This window comes from Haemaphysalis longicornis, unplaced genomic scaffold (assembly GCF_048455015.1).
Source record: "Haemaphysalis longicornis isolate Haplotype H1 unplaced genomic scaffold, Haemaphysalis longicornis Haplotype H1 scaffold_7, whole genome shotgun sequence".
Lineage (NCBI taxonomy): Eukaryota > Metazoa > Arthropoda > Arachnida > Ixodida > Ixodidae > Haemaphysalis > Haemaphysalis longicornis.
The window spans coordinates 84897949-84911582 of NW_027526422.1; the positions used below are offsets into that span (position 1 = coordinate 84897949).

Genomic DNA, 13634 nt, shown 5'->3' on the forward strand with positions numbered 1-13634 from the left:
TTGTGTGGTTAAGCACAGTAAAAACGTACTGCTTGATATCCGGTAGCCTCCTCTCGCATTCAGTGGCAATAGAAAATAAAAGGAATGAAGCTTTTAACATGCTTTGGGTAAACCTGATGTTCCTTGATGAGCTATTATCAAGTGCTATATGACATTGAGGAAAAACTTTTATTTTGTGGTTTCAATGAAGTTTATAAAATTTTGTCTAATTGCTGTGCAGAACAATATTCGGAAGCATAAGTGTTCCGGGGACTATTTTGATGTCCCTTCAAACAATAAATTTTCGAAGAAATAAATGAGCTAAGCTGTCGCATTCAATGTGAGCCTCTCGTAGGCAAGGCGCTTTTGTAATCGTTTTCCCCCAACGCAGCGCCTGACGTCGAGGGTGGCCGAGAAGAGGAGGTGACAGTGAGGCCAACCGTCTTCAAGTTCACCACCATCAGTCCCACGACTGCCGACCTCAAGAAGATATTCGGCGCCAACGTCACCACTACGCCCGTGCCGGCAACCACAGTGACTCCCTTCGTGGTGGACGTGGAGACCAAGCCTCCGGGAACCCAGCCTCCCGTCCACGACCTCTCCACGGGCGAACCCGAAGCCACGACGCCGCAGGTTACGTCTACATCCAAGGTTAGCGAGTCCACGCCGACCGAGGCGGGAGAGACGACGCCGACCTCGGCCACGACCGTCGCTCCAGAGGTTACTAGTCAACCATCGGAAACCACTAGTCCCACTGCCGAGACACCGGCAGTCACGGCCGAGGATAAAACCACTAGTCAGCCAACGACCAAACCGCTTGTGCACTTCACTACGACCACGGAGGCCTCGACGTCGGAAGTAACCACAGAGCCTGAAGAAGGTCGCGAGGAGCATACTGAGCCTCATGCTGCCACCACGACCGTCGAACCAGTCGAAGGCAAGAAGGATGTACCTCCGGCGACGACAACAGAGGCACCGTCTATATTCACTACCATCATGGAGTTCTTTACCGGGAGCACACCGACGACGCAAGCACCGGAACTGAACGCAACGACCCCGTTGGCGCCCTCCACTGTCATCCCGACGACATCAAGGCCTGAAGAAGAGACGACGAAGCCACCGGAGGCAACGGTGACTGTGGGAGCAGTGACAGAGCCTACGAAGCCTGCAGCAGAGACGACGACAACACCGGAAGTGACAACACCCGAGCCGGCCACAGAGGAAACGGAAGAACCAAAGGAGGAAGTCTCTACTGTTGCGGCAGTTACTGAAGGTAGGCTATGAACGAAGAAAGAATAAGAGCTTTTGCAACAGTGCAGGACCAGTAGTTTGGCCCAAGTAGAAAGCTACGCGATTACAGTCTAGTTAAAAGCTGTCTAATTTGAAATTATCATGTAATCCTAATACGCATGTATCTGTATAACACACATTTGCCTGATGTTCTACAGAAATGTTGAGTGGTCTTCAAAAGTGGCACTCTAAGTGGCGCTGCCGACGGTCGAACAAACCTATCCGTCGCAAACAGCGCAGTTTTTCAGCAATGACTTGTCTAATTGTCCGATGTCTTTATGTTTTTTTTATACGAGATGGCTAAAAGCTGGAGTTGTTACCTCTTGATGCCGTAGCTTTTATATGACGTTTTTCCTGGTCCCCGCTCTAATTGTTTCGACCTTTTTTTTTTTTTTCGGGCGTGCCGGCTCCCATGCTGTTCATTCTCACGTATCTCTACGCTAGACCAACTTAATTTGCTTTTCCATCTTTTCTTACAGAACCGGAGCCAACAACAACCGAGGAGGCAATCATCATTGAGGAAGGATGTGAGTGACTATGTTCCACAGAATGTCTTAAAATATGGTGCAAAAATTCTTAAGCGTCTACTGCGGAAGCTTTGTGCCCACAAGTCTGTATAAGCGTTACACCATCACAAGTTAATAGCAAAAAAATGGAGGTATTTCCCATATAAATTATTTCTTAAGGCCAGTAGTAAAATGAAGAGAGCCGAATATCAATCAGGCTGTTGTGGTCGCGGGACTTTAGGTTTGCTTTCCCTCACGTAGACTCTGTTTGCAGTGAAGCTACATTGCCGTGTACGGTACAAAGAAAAAAAAGGCCGCGTGCAGACCTCTCGTTGTAATATGTTATCATAAAGTCCCAGTTCACTAAACCAGAAGCGAATATTTTCCCGCTGTTTTTAACGGATTCGGGTTCTTGAAGAGTAAAGCATGTGCTCTACCTGTGACCCTTGTAGTAGTCGCTTGTTTGTAAGTTAGCTTTCCCTCACGTAGCCTCAATTTGCAGTGAAGACACATTGCCGTGTAAGGTGCAAAGAAAAAATTCCCCGCATTTCCCCGAGGGGAAGAATGTGAAAGTGCGAATGCAGGAGTTGAATTTGCGCGGTTCGGTAATGTTCGCGAAAGAGAGATCACACACACACACACACACACACACACACACACACACACACAACTACAAAGAAAGAAAGATGCATTTATTCACAGACACCTATTTGTGTTGTCGTTGTACTTGATTGCTAGAGCGGATCTCAGCTTTGAAATTTCGTACAAAGAAAACGGTACAAAGAAAAAAAAGGCCGCGTGCAGACCTCTCGTTGTAATATGTTATCATAAAGTCCCAGTTCACTAAACCAGAAGCGAATATTTTCCCGCTGTTTTTAACGGATTCGGGTTCTTGAAGAGTAAAGCATGTGCTCTACCTGTGACCCTTGTAGTAGTCGCTTGTTTGTAAGTTAGCTTTCCCTCACGTAGCCTCAATTTGCAGTGAAGACACATTGCCGTGTAAGGTGCAAAGAAAAAATTCCCCGCATTTCCCCGAGGGGAAGAATGTGAAAGTGCGAATGCAGGAGTTGAATTTGCGCGGTTCGGTAATGTTCGCGAAAGAGAGATCACACACACACACACACACACACACACACACACACACACACAACTACAAAGAAAGAAAGATGCATTTATTCACAGACACCTATTTGTGTTGTCGTTGTACTTGATTGCTAGAGCGGATCTCAGCTTTGAAATTTCGTGTCAGTACTCCTTTAAGCGGGTGCATTAGCCCTTCTCACGCCCGATTCCTGGCCAATCCCCCACGTGGGTATGTGCCATGTCAGCGGCCAGGCAGCGCGCGCCCATTTCCCCCCGTTGCCACGGAAGACGAGGAGATTCCTGGCCAATCTCCCACGTGGGTATGTGCCATCTCCCCCCGTTGCCACGGAAGACGAGGAGCGCGCGCACCCGCAGCTGTTGCTATGTGGACGGACGGCGGTCAACGGAATTCAGGGTCGCTTATAAAGTGCATTCGCACTTAAAAAATGTCAGCGTGCACGTCTTTCGATGTAATAGGTGCATATAGATGCCTAGTTCTTTAAACCGCGCTCAAATATTTTCACGCTGTCTACATAAGACTCGCGTTTTTGAAGGGTGAAGCATGCGCAGTACCTGTGACCCACGCTGAGAGACAGTTTTTTTTTTTGCAAATTAAAGAAATCACGGAGGAACTTCATTTCTGGAGATTTTTCGTAATCACACCTTTCAACTTTCTCACGGCTTTAAACATTGCCTGTTAAGGCCTAAAACGTTCGCCCTGTTTATCTTCCCGTTAAGGTGATCAATGCAGTGTTCCAAAAACGTGTACTGAGCATAGAAAGTCTACAGAATATGTGTAAAAAGTTCAAATTGTGATTCTATCTTCGAAGTTGAAGGGTACTAAATGATTTAAAGTAGCTGGGAATCTTCAATATAAGCCGAAACCTCGAAAAACGGTCTCTTTATTGTTTTCATTCTTCAAAACAAGAAAGGCCGCCGCTTCCGAAAACCTAATACGCGACCTCGTGCTCAGTAGCGCCACGCCTTAGCCACTCAGCCACGCGGTCAGTCACAAAATATGATACGTGCATTCTTGAATCACGACCTCGCTGCTCCTGCACTCCTTTTTGTGAACTGGAAAATTGGTCTCCTTGGTATAACTTCGGTGCTACGGGTTGTGTCGTTTGTCCAAAGTATTTCCATCCCATAATGTGAGCGATGCCAGACTTCGGCAAACATGTGTACATGTGCGCGCATGTCCTGTGAAATCTCCTCCAAATATAAATCTGCAAGTAACACAAACAGCTGGGGCGCGCTAAGGCTGGAAAGCCAGGAAGGCTCCTGTAAGGTCTGATACTGCCGCACAGAAGGCCGCTGTTTTGACTCTGTGCCGTGAAGGCTGAATTTATGATGAATTTAGCTTTTGTCGCTTGTAACCTATTAGTCATTTAGCATACCATTAAGAGCGCGCAATTACCTCCCAATCCTCAGTGCACTGCGCGCTTTTTGCAGTTACACTGTTATCTTAACAACCCTACCAAAAAAGTCGCGAAAGACGTGACAAGCTGCAAAGACCTGTGCCATATGTTTCGCGAAATACAGTATGCCACCTTTCGATTGAGATGTCGCCTAAAATGCTTACACAGTAATAATTAATGTTTCAGCGTGCGGAGAAGCAATGTCACTGATTGGTACTCCAGACGACGCCGAACAACGTCTGGTGTAATTTTGTAGTGGGAAGAAAAAACTACTTCAAAAATCATTGGGGCTTGAAAACGCATGCCCTGTGTGAACATGTCATGACATCGCACTTTTTTTTTTCTTTCACGCCACCGCAGCGTGCATCTTCGACGCCAAGGTGTACCAGTCAGCCGAACAGATCCCACGGCCGGACCCGTGCGATTTCTGCTTCTGCTTCCGTGGCGACATCATCTGCCTGCAGCAGACGTGTCCGCCGCCCATCCCGCAGTGTTACGAGACGCCCATCAGCGGCTTCTGCTGCCCGCGATACGAATGCCGTGAGTATCACACATACTATGCAAGAGTGTTTTCGTGTCTATACCGCCTTACCGCACCAACACATCGGCGCCAGCAGAAGCAGCTCCAAAGGGTTCAGAAATAATAAGAACGTTCTGCAAGTATCTTGAAATGACCGCTCAGAGCAAAGTCTCCCGAAACTGTTTAATTCACAATTCGTCCGACAATAAGAGGGTACTGCTGAAGCTTCTGTATGCTGTTTCACAGATTTGAAGCTAAACGGCACGCTGCAGGTCTGTGACACATATGAATAAACATTTAATGGAGGACTCAGTTGATCCCCTGAAAATCTGAAAAATATTTTTGAGGCTGGATACCGCGTTGCTGCTCCAGTAGGCTCGTGTCCTCCATTAACAACACAGTGCCCAAATCTCGTCTTCGTGGAACCGAGACCCACTCACCGATTAAGTCATGCCGTCACCGTCAATTCGCCCCCCCCCCTCCCTCCCGGTATGCGTATTCATGGTTTCTTTCGTAACGTTCGTGTATCCTTGACAGCATGTTATACACCAGCCGAACGACGACAGCGAATCAGTAACGCCGTTGCAACTGGCAGTGCTGTTGGTGTTTACAAAGCAGCGTAAAGCGCCAAAGCTTGTGACAAAAAGTATCCTGTCGTGTGACTTTATGCTTGTTGACGTGGGGGGATGTGCAGGTATAAAATAAAATAGGTGAATTGAATTCGATCATAAAGAATTTTTTTTTTTTGAAATGCATCTAGGACGTGCGTGATGTAGACCGCCAGGTTCTAGGGCTTGGAACCCTGCTTGCTGTCTGGATTCCTTCAAGCCATATGAAGCTTGCCTCTTTGATCATTTTCAAAAAGGGGGATTTAGATGTGCTCTCATAGCGACCCCCCAACTGCAAGATTTATTTGATTTCTGGAGTTTTTGTTTAAAACGAGAAATGAGCCCCAGTTGTTATATGAAGCACACAATGGATACTTAATACGTTGCGGGGCCTTATGCACGGATCGCCATCCAGATGATTCGTTACAAGTCTGCCGACCCATTCATCTTCGTGTTAGGCAAATTTGACGAGCCCAATCAAGGAAAAGGGAGTGATCTTGTCAAATGTGTGGCCAAGGTGGTGAGCTAAATCCTGCAAGTTATGAAGAGGGAGTATAAATTTGTCAGGTTTTTTTTTCTTAGATGTTCAATGCTTCAAAAAAAAAAGAAAGAAAGAAAGACGCAGGAGATATCACCATTTGCCCAGGTCTCTCATAGTATATATCACATTTACGAAGTGATATTACAAGCCTATTGTGCTTCAATTTTGCCATTTAGGATTACCTCAGAAGAACTCTTGACCACACCCGTCGGAGGCCTCTTTGCTCTTCCATTTGCACCCATTCGCCCCCCTTCCCTTTCCCCTTCTAGTATGACATTAATCACTCAGTTTTCGGGCATATGCATATTTTTTTTTCTGGAACTTCACGCGTACACCGAAAATTCCGCGCCACAATTGGAGATTTGAAAAAAAGAAATTTACCCCGTTTCATACCGCAATATGGGGTTCACTAAGCTGAAAGCGAAAGTTCGTCTATATGCTACGACGCGTTGTCATCTTCATGAACCGCCTTTTACCACCGTAAGGATAGAAATACCTAGCCGGCCGCGTATTAGCCATTGTCCTGCCGGGGAGTCGGAGCGGTATAACTTCCCTAATTCGGGAACGCATCACTACCCTTTCAATTTTGGAACGCGGATGAATGGTGCAGTGTCCGTGTGTCGGTTTGGGTGTGTGAACACACGCCTCACCTGTCGTCTTTTCTCCTCCTTCTCCTAATCGCAGCGGTTCACATGACAGTGAAAAATGTCAGCGTAACAACTACGACAACCACCACCACGACCACTCCACCCCCGAGGTTCGGCCAGCAACAACTGCAAGCATCTATGGAAGTCAAAGGCAAGCTATTTTATTTGTACTCAAATTTAAAAATGTATGGCCACCTTCGACGACCCGCATATCCGATGTTCGAAGTATTTTTAAACCAGATATGGTGAAGGAAATATTTCTGGAAGAAGCGAATGTTTTTGCAAGCGATGAGCCACAGAAAACTGGGCTTGAGCGGGTGGTTATTCTCTCACAAATGCCGCTCAGTTCGCCGAAGGTAAGTTTGATCGTGCTATTACCTTAGCAAGAAAGCGAAACTTCCGCACTCGCTCACGTCAAGATTTGTTCGTTTTCTGCAAAATCTATACTGTTCTAAACTGTTCAGCTGAGGGTAGCTAGAAATGCTTAGCTGATGGTGGCCTCACCTTGCGGCTGGGCCACCATCAGTTCTGCATGGTCACCATATGTTGCCTTAATACAAAAAAAAAAAATCTTACAAGTATATTTGAAAGCTCGTTCAGCGATGTTAAACAGGTGCGTTCTCGCACCAAGTACGTGATTTGAGACCAGTATCAAAAGATTAATTTTGCTATTCACAGCTCAGCTGCACAAACTATGCAAAATCGAGACAGCAAGATACAAATCTCTGACTTCTCGTTGACTCATTTGCGCCTAGAAGCAGTTTTCCCGGTGTGAAATAGTCTTTCTGTCCCATACAATATACCGTCTCTGACCAGCTCTAGCACGAGAACTAACGCAGTACATAGAAGCGCTCGTATTCATTGTTGCCCGTCTCTGCTTTTTCTCCTGCTCGCTCGGTTCCGCAGGCTGCGACGTGAACGGCAGCTTCTACCAGGTCGGCCAGGTGGTGAAGAAGGCGAGCGGCCCGTGCCTCGAGTGCATCTGCGATGCCAGCGGCATGATCAAGTGCAACCCCAAGGAGTGCCAGCCGCAGGCTCCGCTCTTGCTCAGGATGAACCGGTCCTTTTTCAGGACGCGGTAGGCGCAGCCTTCTCCCGTCCCCGCCGGGGCGGGGAGACAATCGCCTTCCTAGTTCAGACCTCTTCGTCTATGGTTATTATTATTATTATTAATATTATTATTATTATTATTGAGACCAACAGCTGCCCTTCCCATGGTTGGCCGGCGGTGACCAGCAGTGGACAGACTTTCCAGAGTTCTTTGACGGTCGTCAGTTTCGGCACGTCGGTAAAAACTCTTCTCAGTGAGTGGTTAAGGAGACCAAGACGGCATACCGAAAGGTATCCAAATAAGCCAGGAAGGAGACCGATCGTTGCACCGGTTTTCCAGTTCCCCGGGATAATGCGTGTCAGTGGCTGTTGGCGTCGCCGTTCGGTTAGCGATGAGCCGGTGTAACGAGAGCGCTAGACGAAGCAAACACCGAAAGCCAGTTTGCGAGCGCAGCGAAAACGAAGCAGCTAAGCTTGCTAGCCCAGAGGCTACTCATCCAAGCTTGCCATGTTGCCGTCGATCAAAGCAAACGCCTGACATTCATCGTTCTCTGCTCGCAATTAGTCCATTGAAGGCTTTTTGCCAGGGAGGGCACGTCACTGGCACGCGGAGTTTTAGAGCGAACCTTAGTGCCCACGAGGCCCGATTGTCATCTTACTACAGCTAACTTGTACCCTTGCACGAATGCGTCAAAGATCTCTGGAAAGCTCACACACCACGCTCGTTCGAGGCTCCGGGCCACGCGCCGGCCAAAGAAAAGGAGTTCCCTCAGGGGGCCACAGACCCCTGGCAGGAGGAATGGGGAAGAGAAAACTCAGCAGCCCCTGTCGTCTCGCATCTGGGGCGCCCTTCAGGAAGGAAGAATTTTGCGGGTGTCTGACTCTCCCCGAAATGCCGCCGCAACCGTTGTGGTCGCGTACTGACTGAGTTCTCAAAACGACGACACGTCCTTCACGCGGCAGCTCTTCCCGACGACGACACTCGTGACCACAGCCAGCTAGCAGCCGGATTCCACGACCGAGACTGTGTGCGTTGGTTCTGTGCGCGTGACGACGGGGAGGAGAAGTGAAGAGGACGGCGGCGCTGTATAAGACGAAGGTGACAACGACCGCAGCAGCTATGCGTGAATCTTGCAGAGAGAGGAAGCGCGTTCGGTCGTGTGTGCGAAGGTGTACACTTGTGTGCGTGTGTTGTGCGCGTGCGCTCTCACCAGAGTGGGACGCCGTCTCCTGTGTGTTTCGCGCCGCGTTTTGTCCTTTTTGTGCCGTGTCTTATTATTATTAATACCGTATTTCCTTCAGTAGCGCCGCTTTGCCCTGTTAGCCCTGCACGCGGCAGCGAAAGGCGGCGTTCTTTGTCGCGTCGCGTGTTCGAGAAGTGAGGCCCGGTGAGGATGCTCTGCATGACACCCGCTTTCCGCCGGCTGGGCGCAGTTGTGGTCATTGCCTTCCCTTTCGGTTTTTGCGTGTGAGTTGTGTCGTGTTTGGTGTGAAAGCGTGCGTTTGACATGCCCTTTGCGGTGGTACAAGAGCGTCGCGGAACGGAACTGAGCGCGTTTCCCGCCCTGGCCTTTTTTTTTATCATTTGTGTAACCGCTACAGTGTTGGTGTTTTCCTCTTCGCGCGTGTCAAGCGGGTCATTTGAATCGGTTCGTGTGCTTTTACCTCACGAAGTGCCCATCTTCACTCGAAGGAAGAACGAATTGCCAGAAACCGCATTGGCGCAGCTGCATTGCGAGGCGACCTTGCCAAAACATGCCCCTGTTCTTTGATCGCTTTCTTTTCGAGCGTTTTGGTATCGTTTGCGCAGGTGCGACAACGTTTACACATTCCATTACTGGGGACCATTTTCTACACCATAACTATGCAAGCCTAGATTCAATGCAGCTATTATTTTCGACCTTGTTTTTATTTTTATACGGCGCACAGTGATATGCCAGTCTGCGCCCGCAAGCCACGACCTCTATATACAACGATGCACTTGCCCGCAGAATGCCGCTGATGGCTTCTGTGCGGGCACTGAAGCGGTTGACGCTTGTTGCCATTATTTTTGTAATGCCTATCCGCTGGCGGCCTGAACAGGCTGTATCAAGCGAAATCGGAGGTGAAGGCAAAAGGCAAGAGAGCGTGAGAAAAGATGAGTGAGTGAACAGAAAATCAAAAACGACGTTCAAGTATTCCCAATGGCATTTGTGCACAATGTACTTGTCGCTGGAGCGACGGCAAAGAGGACCAACAATCATTCCATTTTTTTATGTCCATATGTAGCTGAATGGACGCTCTTCTACAGCGTCGTATTATTTTTTTCGGCAAGGTGTACTTGTGAGTATGTCGATATATGTGCATACAAGCCTGTCCGGCCCTTTAATTTTTTGTGTGTGTTTCAGGTGGAAGTTACGACCACTATTTTATATTTAAGCATCCAGAACTTTCCTCTCCGCTTTTGTATACACATATCTCCCCTTTGGTGATCTAATCCGGGTAACTCCCTAGGCGCTGTGATAGGAGATGAAATCAAGAATAGAAAGAAGAAAATCTGAAAAAAAAAATCAGTCATTCGGTTTATTTGTGAGGCTGATGCAAACATAATGTTTCTAATCATAAGCTTAAAAATGAAAACGGCGAATCATACTATGATAGCGCACAATCGAACCTATTTACAAAGTTGTCAGAAAAACTCGTGCTTAACGGAAAAAGGGAAAAGACATATAAAAAAAAACATTCCTGCAAGCTTCTCTGTGCTTAAGCCACAAAGCCATGATGCGTTTTACAACCGGTTTGCTCGCTGAATGAGGTTGCTTCTGCCTTTTTCTACGGTGCCAAAATAATTATAGTAACCAGAGCGTTACCTTTGCAAAGTTGTCTTTTTCACATAGCATGAAGGTCTCCGTTGGTTCGTTAACACATATGTGCTGCACCCGGCGCAAGTGCGATAAGGGACCAGTTTGAGGCTTGTAAAATGCCACGCCTACTTACTATTATTCCATTTCCTCTCGAAACCAAATCGTGGTTAGCATAGTACACTACATTTACGAAGACGAACTGCCACTACAGATACCTATTAAAGGTACCCTCAGTCCTATGATTTCACTATTCCAATTCCCTTCCTGCCTGTTGCACTAGGCATCAATGAATCTGCTTCGCACTACTGGTTCATCGGCATTCCATCCTTTGTGTGCAGTGAGTGTTGAGCGCCCTTTCAGGTTCCCAGCACTGACGGAGATATCTCAGCTTTTCAGTTGTCCGCGCTCACACGGGCTAACAAAACTGGCTTCTGCGTGGTTTTTATTTTATCCCTTCCACGGCTGTTTCTGCCGAGTATGACTGCCTAGTATGCCATGCATACTCAGCGTACGTGAATGCCTGCGTGGGTATGCATTGCTTTCGTTGGCTCATCGGCGCGAGCCCCCAACTGCGCACGCGCAAAATCTCGTGCAGGCACGTACACTTATGTCCGTCGCATTGTGTGTGTGTTTTTTTTTGTAGGTGTGACAGCGTCACGAAAGCATGGCGACGCTCTAATACTGTAATATAACTCGCGCGAGTCCGTATAACTGTCGTCCCTTCGCGCCCTAAGTGCGTTCATTTATTCTCTCGTGGCGGGCCTTAACTACTGTGGTAAAGCTCTCGATCACAGGGCCAAAGTTTTGGAGAACTTTCATTGTTTTCGGAGGTGCAACGAAGGCAGGCAATTACATTTTCTGGTGAGTGTATCTGTGGTTCTCAAATAGCTCTCTGCGTTTCTTGTCTGCCTACCCTTCTTCATCAGTTGGCGCACGCGGCGTTTCTATTGTTTTTCTTTTTACCTTGTGTGTCTCTTGTCTTTTTTTTTTTGAGTGTATGTGCATACCTTCGGCGGCGCTGCTTCTGCTAAACGGCGCAATTCAGACTTTGGTCTTTGAGGCGCGCCGTACCAGGCTGGGACAACGCAACCTGACCGGCAGTACCTGGATGTATAGAGGCTCGGAGTGCCAACTCGGGAATTGTGCCTGTTCAGACTCGTGACGCTCATAAGTAGGGCACTGATGTCTGGAAGAAACGGGATGTTAGGAATAAAGCCTCGGAGTAAACACCTAGCCTTAAAAAAACTATGCACTCACTTTTTCGATTATCGCAAAGTTAGTACACTGTAACACGCACGGGTGAATCCAACGGAAAGTAATGTCGTTGACAGCTATAACTAAATGCATTTGCCTCTCTATCCCAAACGTCGCAACTAGATCTCACCGTACGCGTCAGCCATCGGTCATTTGGAGGTCACATGTACACTTGTAGATAACATTGCTCGATCACCTTGCAGGCAAGCGTGCTCGAAGCGACGTATTTACGTAATGTCCTGCGTTCAGGAAACCTTTCTTGTAGAACTATTTTTCTATGCCGACTCAGACGTCTTCCTCCCGCGATTACAGCGCAGTTCGATAGGTCGCGTGGTGAACAGTTGTTAGAAAAGTGGCTTATCATCGGTTGGCCATTAAGGGTCGAGCTGTGAATTATTTTTTTGCCCGTGTGCCTTGGAACTGCATTAAGGTGCGTCTGTTCCCAGCAGTTTAGGAGTTCAGGCTGCCGAAGGTATGATCGATGTAATTATTGTCGCGTCTTGCTTTTCTTTTACATCCCTTTGTCACCTGTGATTGTGAGTTTGTGTTTACTTCCATTAAAGAAAAGTTCTTACCAAACACTGCGTCGTCCCTTTTCGTGGATTTAGACTTTGCCACAATGATTCAATGGTGCTAGCTTCACGACCAGGTTGATGCGCGACACCGAATAACTCCTAACCACATGTCGAGGACTTCATGAAGATGTCACCAAATGAGACACTAGCTGAAATTATCAAAATTGGGCTACGGGTGAAGAATCCGGAGAGTCTACCCTACCATTCCCTGCTTTTCACGGACTGTGTATATAGAGAAGCTAAGAAGGGAATCGAAGGAAGGACAAGGTAAGAAAAAGACAGGAGTGTTAACTAGTTCTTTGAACAGCACTCGGTGACAGGAGAGCTGAACAAAAGAACAAAACACAGTAGAGACAATTTGTTTCAGATTTGTAAGCTAATGCCCCTTTGATGAAACTCGCCGACACCAGGACTGACGCTCGCCACAACACGTCGAAAATAATGGCGGGGAAGGGCTCTGACCCAGCACGCACACACCCACACACATGAACCCGTACGCCTACACGGTGTGCGCTCTCGCTGCTGTACGAATTTTTTACGCTTGAGCATCACATCACATGCTTACACATAAAAAGACGTGAAAGGCAAAAGGTGGGACTAAACAAAAAAGGAGCTGGTAGTCAGCAAGTTGGTAAAGAGATGTAAGTACTTCCAAGGAACGCTATTACGCGAAGAAAAAAAAGTGGTTGTAAAATATGCACTTATATAACAATTTTTTGCACAAGTGTGGACCATCTGAGGAAATTCCGGATAGTTCAGTCACATAGAAGCGCAGCTTTTGAAAGCGCACGTTTGTACTAAGAAAACAATCCCACTGATTCTTATCGATGACGTGGCTAAACGTGCGTTCAACCTACGAGACAAACCTGCGGAACAACGGGGATGGAAAACCGCTGCCGTTGTCATGAGCGTTGCGTCCCGTTGAGCTTGTATCTGTTCTTTTTTTACGTTACAGCATAGCGCTACAATGCTTAGAACAGCTCGGGCAGCCTTAGGCCGGGTTCAGACTGTTACCGCAACTGTCGTAATAACTTTAAAAAATGACGTCATCTCACGTCTCAGCCAACCAAACTGTGTGACATGCCGTTTTTTTTTTTTACGTCCATAGATCACGATATGGCTTTCGCGTCGGTAGTCTGAACATAGCCTTACTCGTATGTGTGGGCGATAACTTAACGATGCAGAATACAAATCGCAATAAAAAGCTAGCTTTTTGGCTCAAGCAGCTTTGTAGCTCAAACAAACAAATTCTAGCTCAAAAATGGGTCTTCTTCACGACTGTTTCCAGACGCTTATCGTTGTCTTCGACTACTGTGGCTC

General features: G+C 47.4%; 1 protein-coding gene across 3 annotated transcripts in view; it reads left to right on the forward strand.

Moving 5' to 3' along the window:
• Tnc (tenectin) overlaps window positions 1-12318 on the forward strand; it is a 134933-nt gene extending 122615 nt beyond the window's left edge. For all 3 annotated transcript variants that reach the window (XM_077677945.1, XM_077677947.1, XM_077677946.1), the window contains exons 19-23: window positions 371-1252; window positions 1749-1796; window positions 4637-4816; window positions 6630-6743; window positions 7499-12318. In XM_077677945.1, coding sequence (XP_077534071.1) covers window positions 371-1252; window positions 1749-1796; window positions 4637-4816; window positions 6630-6743; window positions 7499-7674 — 1400 coding nt within the window. In that variant the 3' untranslated portion in view covers window positions 7675-12318. The remainder of the gene's footprint in view (window positions 1-370; window positions 1253-1748; window positions 1797-4636; window positions 4817-6629; window positions 6744-7498) is intronic.
• The last annotated feature ends 1316 nt before the right edge of the window (window positions 12319-13634 follow it).